Genomic DNA, 21,205 nt, shown 5'->3' on the forward strand with positions numbered 1-21,205 from the left:
GATTGTTCCTTTGTGTATATAGCACAACTAAGAATTCAGGTTTATTTCTTCGGCCCTTTACGATAAAATGGAGGCTCCAAAGCTAACAACAAACTCAGTAACTCTGTTCTTCCTGCACCCATCAGCAACACTGTACAATTAAACATAAATTTTCGGAAAATGTGTTCTATGGGTAGAAATAATGTTTTAATATCTAAACTACGTAATGCATGAGCTCTGAGTGTCTCAGAAATATCAGCTACTTAAGTTATACCTAACGGTTTACCCCAGCAATATTTTGATAACCTACCGAAGCTTTAACAAGCCTGTCAGCTACAGGTAATAATCAGTTTTGATTCTGTTTAAGAAATATTCATGTAGAAATAAGTTTAACTGAATCTTTTTTTGTTTGCAAAAAAAGGAACTGACTTTCTATTGGGAAAAAAGGGAAAGTGGAGGAATCATTACAGTTCGAAATGACATCTGAAAGCAACATAAAGTAGAATATGTCTAACCAAAATTCGATTATCATGTAGCAACCACAGAGAATCTTGTGATTTTGAGACAGCATACTATATGATAGTCTTCCCTATCCTGATAATCCATATTTACTCCACTGGTGCATTTCACATCTATAGCTGAAAACATTTTTTTCTCATAAAAAACATTGTGGCAGTGGTAAGTTGTTAGATGGTGTAGGCCATGTTACCAAGGATGGGAGAGAAAATCGAGAGGAATTTGTTTACTTGTGCATATATTCCGTGTTTGTACCAAAGGTTCAGTATTTGTAACTATACTGTTTATATAAATATTGCTTTAAGCAGTTGTGAAAAAAATTAACTTCTCGCCGCTCTTTTCCGATTTAAGGTACGGCAGCTAAAGTCAGGTTATCTGATTTTTTATTTACATGGACGACGTCTGAAGTACCACTTTCGATGTTCTAGTATTGCTTTATTGCATATATATACTTACAAAGTAAACAAATTAATATCAGATACAAATAAGTCACAGTAGAAACAGAATACTGCATTTCAGTCCCCTCGCATTCAACTCTAACATTACATGCAAGAGCAAGATATCAAAGCACAAGTACTGCTTATTGCTCGATTATAGAATTGCTCTCCAAACAAAACATATTAACAACCGTCGTTTGTTCTTCATTAGTAATCACAAGTCAATGTGAATTTTCTTGGACGCTATTTTCTATCGCTATCACATTAAAAATCCCTCGCCAAATCAGGCCGCACGAACAGCGTAGGTGAAGAAAGTTGTGTAACTTTCTGCACTTAGAAACCGCTGTCTTTGTCCCCGTAGTTGTAGTAAGCGTCTCTGTTCTCTGGCTGCACGGGCTCGATGTGGTTGGAGAAAGGGGGCGGTTGTTGCGATGCTAGCGTCTGTTCCACTGCTCCGTAGTTGGGACCCCAGCCGGCAGACTGCGTCATGCTGTCGGTCGACATTTGCGTCGGAGGAGGAGGCCTCTGTCAGCAGAAAACAGAATTATGCTGTGTAAGTAACAAGAGCGTAAATCAGTGACTGCAAGTAACTATTATTACTACAAGGTATGTGTGTTCATTATTTCGTAAATTCATTGTAAAGAACAAAGTTTGAAAATTAATTTAATTACATGCTTGAAATTTGAGATGAAAACATATACATTTCTTATTTATAGGTAAGAATGGCAATGAATTAGATATTGTCAGTGGAAGGGAATGGACTCGATTGGCGTACTTTAAGAATCTGATCAGGTTTTCCGCTTTTTGATGTGAGGAATCCTTGTTCTTCATCAGATCGGCACAGAACAATTTGTTGGGTTAACTACCTTAGTTATCTTGGTGGAAGCAGTGTTGCGAGAAGTCTTGCACACAAGTTTAATGCGTACAATGTGCAATTGTATGATACTTATACAAAAAATGTTTCCTTGGTCTCATGGTTCTCAGTCAGGGAAAATACTTAAATACCCTCGCCCTCAAAATTCACCTGTGCAGGCCTACTAGTCAATCTTGTTTCAGGACTTGTTTCTAGCCTTTTTAGTTTCATATAAGCAGAAATGCAGGGCGATTCAGCTACCGCTATTGCTGGGTTTTATGTAGCCTGCAACACCTTCGATATAGCTCACGCAAGAATTTTCACATTCTCTAGCTCTCTATGTGCAAACTAATAGTTCTACAGAAGAAATGAACAGGGCCGTTTTGTAGGAAATTTAATATAACTAAACTTTATATATTGTACCGGTATACGTTTTTGCTGAAGGCCACGGTTTTATAGTTATTCACAAAAACCGCGTTTGAAGACAAAAAAAGTGTGAAATCTTTTGGGACTTAACTGCTAACGTCATCAGTCCCTAGGCTTACACACTACTTAACCTAAATTATTCTAAGGACAAAAACATACGCATCATGCCCGAGGGAGGACTCGAACCTCCGCCGGTACCAGCCGCACAGTCCATGACTGCACCGCCTAAGACCGCTCGGCTAATCCCGCGCTTCTCGTTTGAAGGTCACTTTTTAAGCTTTTATTGAATAGTTCGAAAATTAGAGCCTCCAGTGAAAACGCATCCCCATACAGGATTTGACTACATTGAAATTCCTCCAAAACGTCCTGTTCATTTTTACTGAAGGACAACCTCAACTGAGGAGACGCGGCGAACGGATGGTCCCGATGGGCCACTTGTGGCCTGAAGACGGAGTGCTTTAATAGTTTGTGCGTAGCGAGTGAGAGAGAGTGACAATCTTGCGCGTGGTGTTTGTAGGCGTTGAGGGTTGCGTAAAACCCAGCGTTAGGTGCAGCTGACTCAACCTGCATAGTGTACATGATTTTCATATCCAGTGGTCTGTGTGCCAATAGCCTGGCACTCTTCAATATCTGATACTTGTCGCAATTATACTACATCAGTGTGTACACATCAGTGTGTACACATCAGTGTGTACTACATACTGATGAGACAAAAGATTATGGTCCCCAAGTTAACTTCTTTGGGACACAATATAGCAGCGACTCTGCGTGGTATAGATTCTAAAAGTTCTTGTTAGGTTTCCAGAGCTAAGTCACACCAGGCGTCTATGAAGAACACAAATGCCTTAAATTACGGGTTAGTGGTTGGGGTCACGTAGCTGGTGACTGATATCATTTCAGTTGTGTGAAGACTTGCACGCAGGTTTAACGAATACAAGAATTTGTTGGCCGAGACATCACCGTGAATTCAGCATCATGCTCCTCAAACCACTGCAGCGTGTCTCTGGCATTTTGACCCTGATAGTTAACCTGCTGGAAGATGCCATTGTCATCGGGAAAGATATCAAGCATAAAGAGAAAGCAGGTGGTCCGGAACAATCTTCACTTTGTCAACAGCTGTCATGGTGCCTTCAGTTACTGTCTCAAGTCCCATGGAACCCCAGCTGTATGTCTCCCAAAGAGTAATGCCGAATCCATCGGCCTGCATCTGTGGTGGAGTGCATGTCTCGTGCAACTGTTCGACTGGATGATGGCGTCTGTGGACACGACCATGGGTTTGATCTATTAAGAAATGTAATTTATCCGATCAGACGACACGTTACCTTCAATCCGCGGTACAATCTCGATGATCACGTGCCCACTGCACTCGTAACTGAAGATGTGGTTTTGTCAACATGGGGACCAGTAGGTTTCGTTTGCTGCAGAGCAGTATCGTGAGTTGAACGATGTGCTCTGAAAGACCAGTGCCTGCTATAGCACTGTACTCTGCCTTCAGATCCCAGCCTGTTCTGCTTTACAGAGTGAGCAAGCCTGCAACCGTAACGTTCTGTAGTGAGCCATGGACAACCAATACTTGTCGCCTACAAGTGGTTTCAGCGTGTTCAACCAGTTTCCATGGATTCTCAAGACTATGGCAGGGGAACAGCCGATTCACCGTTTCCGAGATGTTCGTTCCTTGTCGCCTGGCCATGACAATTTGCTCTTTGTCAAAGTCACTTATGTTAGTAAAATTCCCCATTTGCGGTCTGTATCATTGAAGGAATAATTCTCCATTCGTCTCTGATTCGCTTTCATATTTTCCTCTCACGGCGTCACGTATCGACAACACCAAGAGGAGGCACGCAATGTCGCGGTTCAGAATGGTTCAAATGGCTCTGAGCACTATGGGACTTAACATCTATGGTCATCACAACCTAACTAACCTAACGACATCACACAACACCCAGTCATCACGAGGCAGAGAAAATCCCTGACCCCGCCGGGCATCGAACTCGGGAACCCGGGCGAATGTCGCGGTGGGGGATTGTTTGACGTGTTGTGATTAGGACGTTCGACATATTGAACAGTTACCATAAAGATCATTACTGAACTCTTCTGTACTGTACATTGCAGTATCGTGTTGATCCATGTCTTGTCAGTCTTCATTATCTGGTCCTGTACACCTGATAGTGCTCTACAGCTGAGAGGGTCCAATCCTAAAGGATAGACCTGGGCGGGAACGGATAAGAAAGAATGGACGTAACTGAGACTATCCCAGTTTATATCACATACCAGATATGCGCACTGCAATAGAGCCGAAAATATTGGGTTGACAAACCGAATGACCAGATCTTTAAGGAAACGTATAAGGCACAGGGTGTTGTACATCAAAACGTTCTGCTAGCCACGTGGCCAGTGTCTTAAAACTTTTAGTCATGGTTCAGGCTCGCCGCGAATGAGTATACATTGCAGGTATGGTTCTTGACAATATTCTTGCACACACAGAAGTTGAGGTTGCACTTAGTATGAGTATCTTACATTATGTAGACCACTAGAGTTTTCCTTTGACATTGCATACACAATAGACCTCTTAAAGCACTGTCTAGAAGATGAACAACATTACAAAAAGCTATTTCTTTCCAAACAGAAATTTTCACTCTGCAGTGGAGTGTGCATTGCTATGAAACTTCCTAGCACATTAAAACTGTGTGGCGGACCGAGACTCTAAATCGAGACTTTTGCTTTTCGCCGGAAAGTGCTCTACCGACTGAGCTAGTACAGCTCACAATCCGTCCTCACAGATTTACTTCCGCCAGTACCTCGTCTCCAACCTTCCAAACTTCATAGAAGCTCTCCTGTGAAACTTACAAGACTAGCACTTATGGCAGAGAGGATACTGCGAAAAAAACTGTTTCTAATTGCACATAGCGGCTACGTGATCTGCTTTCTCATATATTAGCATGCTGAGTGTGTGGAGACTAGGGCAGCAAGTATTAGTTACACTGTAAAGTAATAGCCGTGCTAAGCATTAACATTTCCTCACTATAAGGACCAGAAGCGACTGCTTTAGACATGTACCTTAACTCACAGGACGAATAAATTTACCACTGGTTCGATACCATCTGACGCCCAAAGTAAGGGGAAATGGTGGGATGTGTGTACGGCATGAATCTTATGAGGCATTCCATACTATGTTACAAGAGGACACCATTTAGGCATCTGGTGGAGCTACAATCATGTGAAAGATGTTTACATTTGGCGGAATGTGGTTCAGATGGTATGTCCACTACCGTGTGCTACTGACTGAGCAACAGAAAGGCCTTCGCAGCCAGCCAAGTGATATGCTGGCCAGCTACCCGCGCATTTCACATCCTCACAAGAAACCTCTTCAGTGCGTGAACGCAAAATGCCAATGATGTTTACGGCATTCGATGCCCTATACGTTGTACACCATACAATCACAATATTGGGTGCTAGAGGTAACAGGAGAGGCGGACTGGAGTTATCCATGAGGAGTCCAGTGATGACGACACGTGCTTCAAAAATGAAAGTGATATTGAAACAGATCTCGAGCCATGGAATTCATCATCCTTGTCGGACAGGGAGCCACAATACCCATTTCCAATGAAACGTAGTAAAGAACAAAACGACAATCATTGTACATGGAGCGGGCTCTTAACATAATTACCTGCGTGGAAGATCAGCCTCAGTATAGTAAAGAACAAGAAAAAAAATGAGCAGACTTCGAATACATATGCAGCAATATGACCGTGTAATGCATAAGAAAAACTATGGATAGTCAAGGGAGGACAAGGTGCAACTGTTACAAAAACTAGCGATTGCACGTTTCAATGACGTGTTGAGCACATCAAATTGCGCGTGAGATAGATTACATTAATTTCAAGTGAAGCAGTGGATGATTGCATGACTTCGAACAGTGTTATAGAATTAGAAGGTCTAAGATAAGAAAATTTCAAGCAAAGCGTCAACCTGACGATGCGCAGCAAACTGCGGAATCGGCCCAAATATTTGCGAATAAAAGAGGCAAACTTACACCATAGCTCAGTAAGGAATTTGTTTTCAGTCCAGGCAACAGGGATTTGAAGAGGAAATGCATATGAAAGGAATCCTGGAAGTTAGAGGTACCAAGAAGAGAGGTATGAAGATCAACTAAAATCAACGCCTTAACGCTTTCGTATGCAATTATACCATTTGTTAATCTGGACAGTAATTATCTGGAAAGTTATTTGCTGTAGTGTCGAAATGTTAGAAGTGCTCCGTCTCCTACGATTCATTCTCGTGTACGAGATCTTGCAAGGGCAGTATGGAATATTTACGTCACAGCAAGCTAAGAGGGAAAATGGGCGTAAGAGAACTTCAAATATGGTATGAGCACTGTTTTTGGCCAATAGCTGGTCGAAATAAGTTGCTTTCCCTTTATCCCTGGACTGCTTATTAAAATCTTGCTCCTTTGGAGCCAACTATTCTTCCCTAAAAAGTGTTTGGAATTGCAGTTCATACCAACTGGAACCACTGGACAAGTTCAGCCTCTGGAGGTTCGTTTTCTCCGTGCCTATACATTATCGCGGTATTTGGAGCTACGCATCAAAGGATAGACCGTTTCACTGTAAACTGTGAGACAGACTGTTTCTCATTCGGCAGGGTCACATTCTAACTGTTCTCATCACTGCGTTGTACCAATATTATTCTATACGCACTCTTTAAGAGTGGACACCAAGCTGAACTTCCTGCACAGTTTGTAACTCCCGAGGAGTTCGCCTTCGAACTCGATGGTGCGAACCTTTGTGATCACTGTTGCGCACCATTTTTCATTCGTTACTTATGGTGCAAATCAATGGTTCGTTTCGAACATTTCTTGAATGTCGACGACGTCCATTTGGTGAAGTGTAATACATACATCCAGTAGAAGATTGATGTCTGCACGTCCCGGATACTCATTTCCTGTCGCCCTCCTCATGCACATGGTGAGTCATTAGCAGCTCATATTTTTCCTGTCGTAATTATTAACACAACACTTGGCAATGAGTCTAACTAAAGACTGAAATGACGACAGTCAAGGGGTCATAGTCAGGTGTGGAAGCGCTACGTTGTGCTACATGTGGCAACACAGCCAACCACTGGCGGCAGAACACCACGCTGCAAGTCGCTGTGCCAGCTCTATTGCAGCTGTGTGCTGCGATACCGATGTTGTGTTGATCTCAACCAAGCTCGTAGCATCGCACCTTTGGCGTAGTGCACTCCTGGAGCAATCTTCGCGCCAGGCCTCAGTCGTGTATACATCTAAGATACTCTAGCGTCATCAAACATCTACATTTACATCTATATTCTGCAGGACGAAATATAATGCATGGCGGAGGTTACCTTGTACCACTGCTAGTCATTCCCTTTCTGTTCCACTCGCAAATGGGGGGAAAGAAAAAACGACTCTCTAATGCCTTCATAGGAGCTCTCATCATGTCTTCGTACTCCTTACCCGAAATGTGCGTCGGCGGTAGTAGAAGCATTCTCCAGTTAGCCGCAAATGCCGGTTCTCTAAATTCTCTCATTACTGTATAAAAAAATGGTTGAAATGGCTCTGAGCACTATGGGACTTAACTTCTGAGGTCATCAGTACCCTAGAACATAGACCTACTTAAACCTAACTAACCTAAGGACATCACACACATCCATGTCCAAGGAAGGATTCGAACCTGCGACCATAGCGGTCGCGCGGTTCCAGACTGTAGCGCCTAGAACCGATCGGCCACCCCGGCCGGCATTATTGTACATTTGCAGACTGAAGCATCGAATAAAATTTGTACTAAAGTCGGAATTTGAAACCATATCTCCTGCTCATTAGGCAGATGTGCTTTAGTACACCACCCTGGTAAAGTGGCTTTGCAGACTGCACAGACAGTTCTACTACGCAGTGACCAAAGCCACCTTGCCAGGAAGGCGTACTAAAGCACATCTGCCTAATCAGCAGGAGACCTGGGTTCGAAACCAAGCCTTGACTCAAAATTTCCTTCCACGCTTCAGTCAGCATGTATACATTATAGATGTTTCAGGCTTGAAAAAGTCTCTGGAACCATATAGTTCCATTCCTCAGTACTGTTTCAGAACACTGTCTTCATTCCAGGGATTCCTAATAAAATTCATGCAGCATGTCCGCAATAATCGCCTGCTGATCAAAATTACCTGTAACAAATGTAGCAGTCCATTTCAGTGTTGCTTCAATGTCTTCCCCTAATCCGACTTGGTTGGGACCCCATGAACTCGAAATGTGTTCAATAATGGCTAGGACTAGTGTTCCATGCAGGTCTCCTTTACAAATCAACTACACTTCCCCCAAATTCTCCCAATTCGCCTTTCTTACTACAGTTCTTATAGTCTCGTTCCATTTCATATCGCTCTGCAACTTTACTCGCAGATATTTAATCGATGTGCCGTGTCAAGCAGCACACCTAATGCTGCACATTATGGTATTGTTTTTCCAACTCATGTGCATTAACTTATATTTTTCTACACTGAGAGCCAGCTGCCATTCATCACATCAACTAGAAATTTTGCCTAACTCATACCTTACCCTCCTACACTCAATGAACGACAATGCCTTTCCATACACCACAGCATCATCAGCAAAAAGCCGTAGATTACTCCTCCTGTCTGTCAGATGATTAATGTATACAGAGACCGACAGTGGTCCTACCAAACTACTGTGGGGTACTCCTGACGAAACCCTCGTTTCGCCATCCAGTACAAGGTACTGAATTCTATTACTTAAGAAGTCTTAGAGCGACTCGTACATCTGGGGGCCCATTCCATATGTTCTTACCTTCGTTATCAATCTGCAGTGGCGCACAGTGTCAAACGATTTCCGGAAATCAACGGATATGGAATGTGCTTGTTGGCCTTCATCAGTGGTCGGCAGGATATCCTACGACAAAAGGTCGGATGCTTCCTAAGCAAGTTCCTATTTCCAAAGAGAAGCTTTCCTGTTTCAAGGAAGTTTGCAGCATTCAAACTTAAAATATAATCAAGAATACTATAGCAAACCGATATTCAGGATATTGCTCTGTAATTTTGCGGGTCCCTTCTTTTACGCTTCTTATATGGAGGAATCATTTGCTCTTTTTTCCAGTTGGTTGTGGCTTTTCGATAGGCTAGAAATTTCCCTTAGGTGCAAGCTAATTGATGGACAATTGCTGATGACGGAACTGGGATTCCATACAGACATTGTAACTTACTTGTTTTCAACTCTTTTAGCTGCTTCTGAATGCCAGTTATTTCTGTTACTATTTCCTCCATATGGGAGTCTCCTGCATGAATCATTTTTTAAAGACGAAATTGAAACTTCAACTTTCCTTATGTTGTCCTCTGTTGACACAACGGACTGGTCAGCAAGTGACTGTATAAAGCCTTCAACCCAATTACTGACTTACGTAGGGCCAGAATTATCTCGCATTCACGAACTCGGCGAATCTGCTGATCGAAGAGCAGTTATTTTGCACTAATAGCTCTGGGTCTTGATCTGCCGAGGCCAGGCCGCCCCGCGGTTGTCATCCCCTGAGACTACAGCCAGTCCTCGAGGGTTCTGGGTTCTATACGGGACCTGCACAGTTCCCGCCAGTATCTTGGAACACCAGCGGTGTTGACCGCCACCTGGCTTCTACATCTGCTGGATACTCTGCAAATCACATTTAAGTGCCTGGCAGAGGGTTCATCGAACCACCTTCACAATTCTCTAGTATTCCAATCTCGTGTAGCGCGCGGGAGCAATGAACACCTAGATCTTTCCGTACGAGCTCTGATTTCCCTTATTTTAGCTTGGTGATCGTTCCTCCCTATGCAAGTCGGTGTCAACAAAATATTTTCGCATTCGGAGGAAAAAGTGGCAGCTGCCCACGTCTACCTAAGCTTCTCACATAACGCAATTATGTAAACGCCTTTAAGGCTCCATCTCAGTGTTGTCTCAGCTAGATAGACAACTATTGTTTTTAGAATGAGATTTTCACTCTGCAGCGGAGTGTGCGCTGATATGAAACTTCCTGGCAGATTAAAACTGTGTGCCGGACCGAGACTCGAAGTCGGGACCTTTGCCTTTCGCGTAAGTTCGAGTCTCGGTCCGGCACACAGTTTTAATCTGCCAGGAAGCTTCAACTATTGTTTTTGTTTTTGCATGCATCCTCTAGTGCTACGCAGCTGAAAGCTGGCCACAGTGCTGCTAGCTGTCAGGAACCTTCTTACACCAATTCGACTGTAGCCATCTCCGGCACTTGCGCCGCTATCTTTGAAATAATGTGTGGAAGGTATCAAGTAACAAAGAATATTTCTGTTCAATAAGCATTGTTCAAAATTATTCCAGTACAATTCGGTGAGGCGATACAGCAATATCCAATTGCTACTACTGAAAAAAAGAGTAGTAGGTTGCACGAAGTTCTTTATTAACTTAAGAACAAGTTGCCCGGATGGCATCATCGACTCATCTGAAAATACAAGAGGACGACGACATTACAATAAATTCGGCGTGGTTCGTTTCTGAACTACTATAAAAGCAAAATAAGCTTAAAGAACCGACCGAATAAAATTAGAGAGAGAAACGTCGCTTGTCAAGGGTATGCAGTGGAACTTAACCTTTTTAGCTGCTTTAGAGTGGTTTTTCTATCCGTCTGTGCAGAGCTTTCCATCTAGGATGTCCGGTATTGTTTACATCCCCATGTGCTCTGTAATGTTTCTATTTATTTCTTAATCAATCCATTAGTATTTGAGTTTTACGCCCGCCGTTATCACACTATATACTCGACGACAACGCAGCACGGTGACTGTCATTACTACCGGCCTAATATTTTGCATGAGTTCCTATCATTCATATGTATGCACTATGTGAATACGGGGTCGTTGTGTACGGCTGTGTTTACAGTTTGTACGCAGAGTCCTTTCCTGCGCTCTTATACATGTCGTCCCTTCATGAGGTAATATGCATTTTTCGGTTCCTATTTCGTTCCCTACTTATTACTCTAAGAGGGCGAAACGCGTTGTTCTGAAGTTAAAGTTAATAAGGAATTTTGTGCAACTGTTTTTTTTTATGAATCACTGTTGATTCCAACCTCGGCGCGTTGCTGGAGAAATGGTTTACTGTTTACCAATATCTGATTGCCAACACAAGTCTGCAGACTAAAACTTATCCTAGCTTTTAAGTGATGAGTATTCTGTTTGTTTTATCCATTCATGCCTATGTTGTAGAAGTCAGGCTTTCTGTTTTTCATTTCTTGGGGGTGATTACTCTCTTTTTATTTTGGTTTAGTCTATTTCCTATGGAAACTCGTACTTGTCGGCTTTCTTGTAGGCTGCAGGTAAGCCCAGCCTCAGACTGGGTGTTTGTACCTGGATGAAAATTTCTATGCAGGTTGTCAGAATGCAAAGTGATCAACTTGGGCAAGACATTGAAAAGTATCCTGTGTTAAACATAGCTTGTAATTTTCTTTAGAACTCCTTGCCAACTTTACGACTTTTCATTTCTTTAATACTTTATTCCCTAGAAACTAGCAGAGGAATTTAGAAACGAATGCATGTAAAACTATTAACGTTTACTAAAATAATTTTTTTTTTTGGGGGGGGGGGGAGGGTGGGACGGTTTTGACCTACCTGATGCCCACCCTGTCTCTCCGTGAATTTGCACATGATTTAGTGACTATCACAACGCCTTACACAGAGGGGATCTGGAATTTTCTTCATACTTATACAGTATAATCTGAAAGTCACTGCCTGTACATGAATTACCGAAAAAGAAACAGCCTTTAGAGATTAGAAGATCTCTGTGAGCTATTGTGTATAGAATATCTGTATCATTGTGTTACTGGTTAACATAAACGTCACTGGTTAATTTTCTTGCAGTACACGGGATATGCTTGTTTTAGAAGAAGGATTTAAATACCACAGCAATTTTTGTAATTCTGCTGTTTAAATCTTTCATTCAATTTACACTTAAATACAGTTCAGATAATATACAGGGAGTAACGTGTGCAAGCACAGATATTTCTATATGTGCTGTCTTAAAATGTACTCCCACCAGTGTGTTGACTGTTTTTTCTCTGGATCGAACAGCCTTTCCAGAAACACGTCACAAACTTTACAAGCTGATGTCTCCTGCATGCTCGCACTGCGCCACTAAGTGGACCACGCCTGTCAGTATATAGTAACTGTTTTGCATCCACGTGCATACTTCAACACAGGACCTGCTGCACTAGGGAAAATAAGCTTTACTGACTTGCTCTTGCCTTATATACTTGTAGACACTAAACAACCTAAAAACAAACTACTTGTAATATACTCTGTAAATCACATAAATAGTGATGTAATTTTAACCAGTACACTGTCCTCAGTGACCAATAGAAGTATGTGAGCTTATACACCCTATATAGCAAAGTATTAAAGAACATGTAGAAGAAGAACCAAAAACAATTAATGTTACTTCAAAAAATATGTCCCTCTGGACGAAAAATGCCCACTGGTATAACTTGCATTTTCATCATCGTATTTGTAATGCCGCCACTATGTTTTCGGCGTTACCTCAGAGACTATCAGTTCAGCTACAGCAGTGGAAGGCAGCCGACGGACGCTAACGTGCTGACATGCCAACTTCAGCCTCAGGGTTGTTTGCACTCCATGACGCATACCAGCCCAAGCACCGAAAGACTGAAACTGCAGCGGAAAAAAGGAAGCTTTGCAGGTCGAGACAAGCCATTTTCACACTCCCAGGCCACCGATTTGTTGTATCGAGCACAGCTGGGAACAGCGTGTCAAGAAAACAAGTGAGCAGAAAACAGGTTTAAATCGTTGATTTGAGAACTGGTATCAGAAGTCATGTAGCGCCTGTGGGGACGAGAGGGCCACACCGGACTTCCGATTGACGGATGACAGCACGAAGGCGTCACAGGTCCAGGCTTGAACTGCTGCACTGTCTGGTAATGCCAAGATCTCCAAACTGGACTTCCTGGCTGCCTCCTGGTCCACTCCAGCAACTGCAAGACTTCTGACCTGGAGGGCAGTGGAACGAGACCCGGGTGGCACAGCTGCCAGCACTTCCGTACCACTTACTATCACCCGTTAGGGCGAGTTCCACAACCACTGTCACCACCAACAACAGACGCTGTGGTCTCATGCAAATAAACTGGCAGTCTTCAGTAGCTCTCGGTACAGCCGAGTCCAACTTGCTGGCCACAAGTTGTTGTGTAAGCTACTGGAGTCAGCACCGCTGAGCGCAGAATAAGGTCACCACACGGTAGCTGTCACTCACTACCGTTACTTTCTGCCGTCATCAAGTGTTGTGAGGGGGCGTGGCCAGCGCCTTCACTGAGACGGTTCCAGTATAGTCAAGTGATTGCTCATAAAATGTTTTGTCTTTCGATTATGTTTGAATAAGGAACTAATGGCCTGATCCCATGACTTCAGCATAACGCCATGACCCAATCCTGCACAGAAGTTATTACAGAACCCCCAGACCGCTTCATACTGGTGTCATTAATTATTCCCTGCTCACTGTAAAGAATCTGAACAATATGTTGAGCTATGACTCGAAATTTGTAAAATCATATAATTTTTGTAATTTCAATCCAATGAAACATTTAATTTAACAAACTGAAACTGATTGTGTAGCATATAAGCTTTGTTATGTGGAGTCGCTGGTTTGAATCTTGCCAGTAACAAACGACGTTTTTTGTTTCATTTTATTTATGTGTTTATTACCAAATAGAGAAATCAATTAAGAAGTATTGAATCATATTTTTTGATAAAAACAGCTTTTTGTTTTGGCTAACTGAACGATGAAAATAAATTAAAATTTGATGCAGACATGCAAAATATCTTACCTGTTAATTGAAAAAAATTATATACATCAATAATATTGTTTAACGTCGAGAAATAAAATGATATTTAACGGTTCACATTTTTGAGCTGTGTATGAAAAACTTCTAATTTTGAATGGCATTTTTTTTTTTTTAGTACTGTGTAGTACTGCTTTAGGAAATAATTAACGTCCGCACTCTGACCTTCACATTCTAGAAGTATGAAGCAGTTCGCAAGGGCAAGTCTGTAAGATCCAGGTGTCAAATTAACACTGCTTGTTATTTGGCGTTTGTTACGTGGCACTACAGTGTGGCCGGCCGCAGTGGCCGATCTGTTCTAGGCGCTACAGTCTGGAACCTCGCGACCACTACGGTCGCAGGTTCGAATCCTGTGTGTGATGTCCTTAGGTTGGTTAGGTTTAAGTAGTTCTAAGTTCTAGGGGACTGATGACCTCAGCAGTTAAGTCCCATAGTGCTCAGAGCCATTTGAACTACAGCGTGGCCATATTGACTGTCAGTTGCTGCACTGCTGTGGATGACTCAGGTGCAGCTAGCTGGTCACATTCAGAATTACTATTTCTTACGTATTTCTCAGACCATTCTTGGCGATAAGGTGTGATGTGAATATAAGACACTATGTTGGCAGCTCGTTTTAAGTATCCGGGCAAACCAACTCTTTTGTGGCAATTGATTTCAGACAAACTCATGTACTAACGTATCCCACCTTGCGCCTGCCATGGCAGAAATGTTAAACCTTTCTGGAAACTGAACATCGCACAAAAATTTATGATTTGTCCTTTAAGCATAACTCCTTGCCTACCTATCCATGTTGTGTGGGGCTTCCAGACCAGTGCTATATCTCTTTTATAGAACGTTTCAACAAACATGAGGGATCACATAGAAGACTGATAACGAAAGTTAGTATACACATTGAAGGTAACAGAACACGCATTTACTATGTGCCGTATCACTCGACACTGCAAGTAAACTGAAATTTTGTTGTGCCAACAGTGGACAGTTTCCACATGACACTGAAAGCTCTGACAGAAAGAAATCGGCTCTAAGATCATATACCAAATAACATGTATTCTTAATCAGACTGTAGGAATTATGTAGTAACCGAATGAAACAAATAGGATTCGACAATATCTAACTACAACAGCCACATGGCACACGGCGTTGAGGTTGCCACCTACCCGTATTTTTATGGGACTGTCTGGTGCACACACATGAGTATGATAGAACACACTCAAATCCCTAGTTTTTGTTTACTTTACAGTTACACTTCTTTTATTTCATATTGCTTAACTTTTAGTTTCATTCTCAAAGTTTATTATTTTATTCTTGTTAGCCAAAGCCAGTGTGTGTAAAATACATTAGAAATCAACAATACAATGGGTTAAAAACTCAATTGTTTCTCCGCCTCATTTTCATACAAGTTAATGAATCCCACCCATCTGTTGCAACGCGTTTCATATTTTCTGTGGAAAGTAAACTTCTTATTTAAATAAACTTTAACATGAGCTGCTCTACTACACGAGAAGAAACTTCTAAAGGCCTATACATCAGGTAAAAAATACGTCTATAAATTCCATCCACAGCCCCAATGATTTTCACCAATTATTAATGTACGTCAAACACTGTAACATTTATATCTTTTAAGTTTCAAGTATGGAATTTTTAGTTTGGTTTTAGTATGAGGATAGAAACCTACGAACGTTAGCAAGAATTCCACATTTAATATATGAAGTGCTACCTTGCGTTTGAAGACTCCCGACTTATGGCTTTCCAAAGGTGGCACCCCTATACAGCACTCCTTGACAGCTAAGCGACTCGACCAAAAACACTGAGTTTTCGATGACTCCCTACTGCTACCGATTCGGAAAATGGGAATTCAGATGCCGACATAAAATGTACGCGTAACATTGCTTCTATATTGACCTTGATGGTTGTTACATTACAACGGTTTTTTTTTAAAACTTAATACTTAACCAACTGCAGCCTCACTCCTTATACCTACAAATCCTCCTCGGCCCTGATTTCAGTTTGTCGATAGATTTTCTCCATCAGCATCGTGAGTCAAGTAATCAACCCATTCAGTGGCTTTCCAAACAAAAGTATTTCCTCAACAATATTACTCCATACATTATACTTATTTTTTATGACTAACTATTTAAATTTATTTTTATGGTCACATTTCTTCATAACGTCTTTTTTTATTATTTCTTTAGACTGAAGAGTACCATTGTTGATTTTGATTTGTTTATTTATGTTTATGTTTTACGTTATACATGCGACAGCATGTGCTACCTAATATGTTCCAAACGCCGGGAATAAAAACAGGATTTTTCCGGGGCTGATACCTCTGGTTCTGTTGGTGAGAGAAAGGTAGGGTCAAGTGTTCTGGACAGTTCTTTGAATACTCAAATGAAAGATCGCCATGCTGCAACGAACGTGCTCAAAGTTTGAATATTACACACCTCCTTCAGATTAGCCAAATGGAGTAAATCGGTTGGTTCTTTTTGCGTTAGATGTGGGCTACGGTGCCCTTTAGGTTTATGGAGATGCCACTTTGTTCATGGGTGGTTCTAGAGAAAACCAGGAAAAAGCGTTTTTCATCAGTTTTTCGCCGTCAAAAACGGATATCTAAATAACTAACTGCAGCAAATAGCTCAGATTTTAACGTATATTCTCTAGGAATTTATCTAGAGGTACCATTTTTCCATTTTCAAGAATCTTTATCTGTTATAGAGAAACACCCAAAAACCATGATTTTCAGGTACCAAAATTAAGCTGCAGATTAGAAGGTGACTGTGCACGGAAAATGATTGAGATTTATGCTATGTATTTCTAAGGTCCAGATGTCGATAAAACCTGAAAATTTTCTTGATACCTTTATCCGTTTTCAAGATGCAGAGGTTAAAGTGAGCTTACCTCAACACTTAAAGTGCACACACAAAATCCGGTGTGAGGTGGAAACGTAGTTACAGAGTGTGTCCGTTAACACCTGAAGGCGTCTGAAAATCCTGTACTGCAGTAATGAAGCATATGCAAAATTTTTGTGCACGTAAAATTCGGTTTGACGTCTAAAATTAGTTTTGTGTTACTTCAGCTTGACATACAAAACAATTAAAAGTTTACTGACCCATCAAGTTCATTTCACAGGAGTGACATGCCTCGCTGTAACAGGGAAGGGAAGGAGCCAGCGTAAGACCGCTCCTATCGGAGCACAAAAAAGGCGAATATGCTCCTATTTAAAAGATTCTTATTCAAAAGTGGGTTACTATTTGCCACATTATGTCTTCCTCAGCACATTTAAATATGTGTGAGGGATACAATGAGAGTGGAACGTAGTTGACAGTGAAAGAATAGTGCTGGAGAAGAGAAAAGGAAACAGTGCCAGTGGGAGAGGAATAAAAAGGAGAAAGTGGAAGTGGATGAGAGCCAGTGACAATGAAAACGAGGAAGAGTGAAATAGTGACAGTGAGAAGACACAGGAGTAGTGAAGAGGAATGAGAGAGCAAGAGGGTGGCAGTGAAGATAGTAGTAGGACAGAACGAAGGAACCTGTGACTGTGTGGCACGAGACAGAGACAGAAAGCCGGAAAAAGATAGTGACAGTAAGTCGGGCTGAGAAAGTGAGTGCGAATGGGCAAGTGGGAGTGGATGGGTATGAGCGACTTACAACCATGGACCAATGAGTCACTTAATGGGTGACTACCTGGCTGACGACGGCGCTGGAGAAAATCTATCGACAAAATGAAATCAGGGCCGAGGAGGGTTCTGTAGGCAAAATGTGTGAGGCAGCAGTTGGTTAAGTATTAAGTTTCGGAAAAAACCGATAGAATGTAACAACCATCAAGGTCAATAAAGAAGCATTGCTACGCGTACACTTTATGTCGGCATCTGAATTTCCATTTTCCGATTAGATAGCAGTCGGGAGACTTCGAAAACTTAGTGAGTTACAGTTAGGGGAGTGTGGGAGTGAGAAGTGAGTTGCACGTTAAAAGGGCGCGAAAATATTGCAGTCAAAATTTTTTGGAGAAACTTTTAAAAGTTCAGAGGGAGGTAGATTAAGTCAACTGGTATCCAAATTTTTAGTTAGAGAATTTTAAACAGGAGCATATTCACCTTTTTTGTGCTCCGATAAGAGTATTTTCCCGCTGGTTCTCTTCTTTTTACTGCCGCAGCAGGACATGCTACCCATATGAAAGGGACTGTGTGGGTCAGTAAAATTTTGATAACAGAGATAACGCAGAACTAATTTCGCACAAAAGCCCTGATTTTGCATGTCTATGTGCTTTAGTACCACAAAATAAGTTCCAACAATTCTTCTGACAACTGAGACAGCATATTTCTCCGTGCTACATCAAACTAAGTTTTCCTCTCGCACCAAATGTTACGTGCGTCTTTTACGTGTCAGTGTGAAGTACGTTTGGGCCTCTGTATGTTGGAAATGGATAAAGATATCAGTAAAATTTTCGAGGTCTTTCAAGATCGGGATCTTAGGAAACAACTTAAAATTTCAGCCATTTTATGTGCATAGCCGTCTTAGAATCCTTTTCCTTGGGTTATTCTGAGGAACCACCCACTGGTGCCTCCAAAAGCCTCCTAAGGCCCAACGTAGATCGGAACAAATGCAGAAAGACCGAACTTACTTTGCTCTATTTGCATAACGAGGAGGATGTGTAATCATACTTTTATCCTGTTCTGTAGGATAATGAAAGTAAGACGATCCCTTTATTGGGCATACAAATGGTCCCTATCCCTAGGACTATCCAAACTTCCTATCACCAAGCAAATCATAGGTACGAGTCCTGGAAGAATACAATTTTTATGTATGGTACCTGTATATATGTAAGTATCAAGTAGGATGAATAAGAAAGGAAGTTCAAGAACGAAGGGAAAAATTGGCATGTAAACTACCTCCTCTATTTTGCAATCTGTGCATCGAAGAAGCAATGACGGTAATGAAAGGAAGTGATTTTGTCTTCCAGGATACTGAGCAGCATACATAGCACACTCCCGATGGGCGTTTTGATCAAAATAGCCTTGCATCAACACGATATCGACCTTTTCCGCAATTGGTAAACGGTCCATTTTAACACGGGTAATGTATCACGAAGCAAATACCGTCCGCACTGGCGGAATGTTACGTGATACCACGTACTTAAACGATTGCGACTATTACAGCGCCATCTATCGCAAAGCGAAAAAGGTGGTCCAACAAAAAATTCATATTTCTTTACGTACTACACGAATATGTAATAAAATATGTTGGTTCCTATTTTAAAAAACGCAGTTGATATACGTTTTAACTATGGCACTGCCATCTAGCGGGCCAACCATAGCGCCATCTGGTTTACCCCTTCAAGCTAGACGAGTTCCGTTCTTTGTAATTTTTTCGTTTGACGCTTATTTTGTGAGATATTTGGCCCGGTCGCGATCAATGGACCACCCTTTATATTCATCAAGTAACTGAGAACTTTGATTGCAGGTGTCATTATACAACACTGAGTGCTACGGGTCCTTTCTGAGTTTGATGACGCTAGCTTGATTTCAAGAGCTTAGCATGCTCCTAATAGAACTGGTCATGTTCTAAATCTCTTATAGAATCGATGTGATTGAATGGTTATCCGTGGAAAAAATAAGCAATGGTACCTGACGAAGGAACTTTCTCGATAGAGTGACGCAACAGAAAAGCACTTCGGAACTCTCGTATATTTCTACGAAGAGAGCATTGTTTTGTAGCCCACAGAATTGACCGAGGCCTGGATCTTACCAGCGTGTAGGGTCACAACAAAACACCAGTCTGCCAGGAATTTTATTTTTAGATGGTTTTACTTACCTGTTTACGAAAATTGTAGATTTGTTTGTCATAAATCGTCACGTATACAATTCGTAAACAGTTGAAGATTGAGATCACATAAAGTGTCGACTTCATCGCACGCACAGGTCGCGTACAGGCCTTTGATCACAGCTGAAATTGGGATGAAATTTTAGTGACAGGATTGACTTACGATTGCTGAAAAATATCAGGGTGGAATAACTTCAAATGGTTCAAATGGCTCTGAGCACTATGCGATTTAACGTCTGTGGTCATCAGTCGCCTAGAACTTAGAACCAATTAAACCTAACTAACCTACGGACATCACACACATCCATGCCCTAGGAAGGATTCGAACCTGCGACCGTAGCGGTCGCTCGGTTCCAGACTGTAGCGCCCAGAACCGCACGGCCACTCTGGCCGGCGTTGAATAACTGTTCGTTCGTTCACATACAAATGCTGAAAACGCGATTACGACACTCAGTAAAAAGGGACACACTGCAAAAGAATCTGCAGGTCGGGAAGTAACTTCCATTTATGAATGCAGAAGCGACGGTTTCAAGCCGCTGGGCTGGCGTGTTGAAAATACCAGGAAACAAATATTATTTAAGTGAATATTGAGCGGGACTTGAAAACCGAGTTTTGACTACTAACAACAACAGTCCATTTGGTGTTAAACGTTTGTTTTATTTGTGCGTTTCGTGTGAAGCCCATCAACAGAATATTAGACAAAAGAACTTAATTCAGAGTATGGTGTGAAATGATTTCTATCTCTACCTTAGGGCAGTTACGATTATGCTCTCTGTACTGCATTCCGCACCATATTCACTAATCAGCCAGATCATTATGAACACCTACCTAACAGCCGGTATGTCCACCTCTGGCATGGATAAGAGTGGCGACGCGTCGTGGATGGAAGCAATGGGGCCTCGGTAGGTCGCTGGAGGAAGCTAACACCACATGTGCACACACAAGTCACCTCATTCTCGTAAATTCCGGGGAGGGGATTGATGAGCACTGACGGTACGTTCACTCAAGTCCCAGATGTGTTCGATCGGCTACAGATCTGGCGAGTTGGAGGGGTATCAGCACTTGAACTGGACTCGCCAGTGTGTTCCTCGAAACACTCCATCACACTCCTGGTCTTGTGACACGGCGCATTGTCTTGCTGAGAAATGTGTGTGTGTGGTTTGGGTACTTACGGGCACCCAACGGCGAGGTTATCAGCGCCCTGACATCGATGAAAACAAAGGAATGTCGATAAGAACGAAAACTGTCGTACATGCATGCACATGAAACGACCACACAATGACTATCGCACAGGAACTCTCCCATTTATTATAACC

General features: G+C 42.0%; 1 protein-coding gene across 1 annotated transcript in view; it reads right to left on the minus strand.

Moving 5' to 3' along the window:
- Positions 1-909: 909 nt before the first annotated feature.
- Positions 910-21,205, minus strand: part of LOC126278974 (vesicular glutamate transporter 1) — an 885,812-nt gene continuing 865,516 nt past the window's right edge. Inside the window, exon 13 of the mRNA XM_049979269.1 lies at positions 910-1,457. Coding sequence (XP_049835226.1) covers positions 1,266-1,457 — 192 coding nt within the window. The 3' untranslated portion in view covers positions 910-1,265. The remainder of the gene's footprint in view (positions 1,458-21,205) is intronic.

This window comes from Schistocerca gregaria, chromosome 6, assembly GCF_023897955.1.
Source record: "Schistocerca gregaria isolate iqSchGreg1 chromosome 6, iqSchGreg1.2, whole genome shotgun sequence".
In the NCBI taxonomy this organism is placed as follows: Eukaryota; Metazoa; Arthropoda; class Insecta; order Orthoptera; family Acrididae; genus Schistocerca; species Schistocerca gregaria.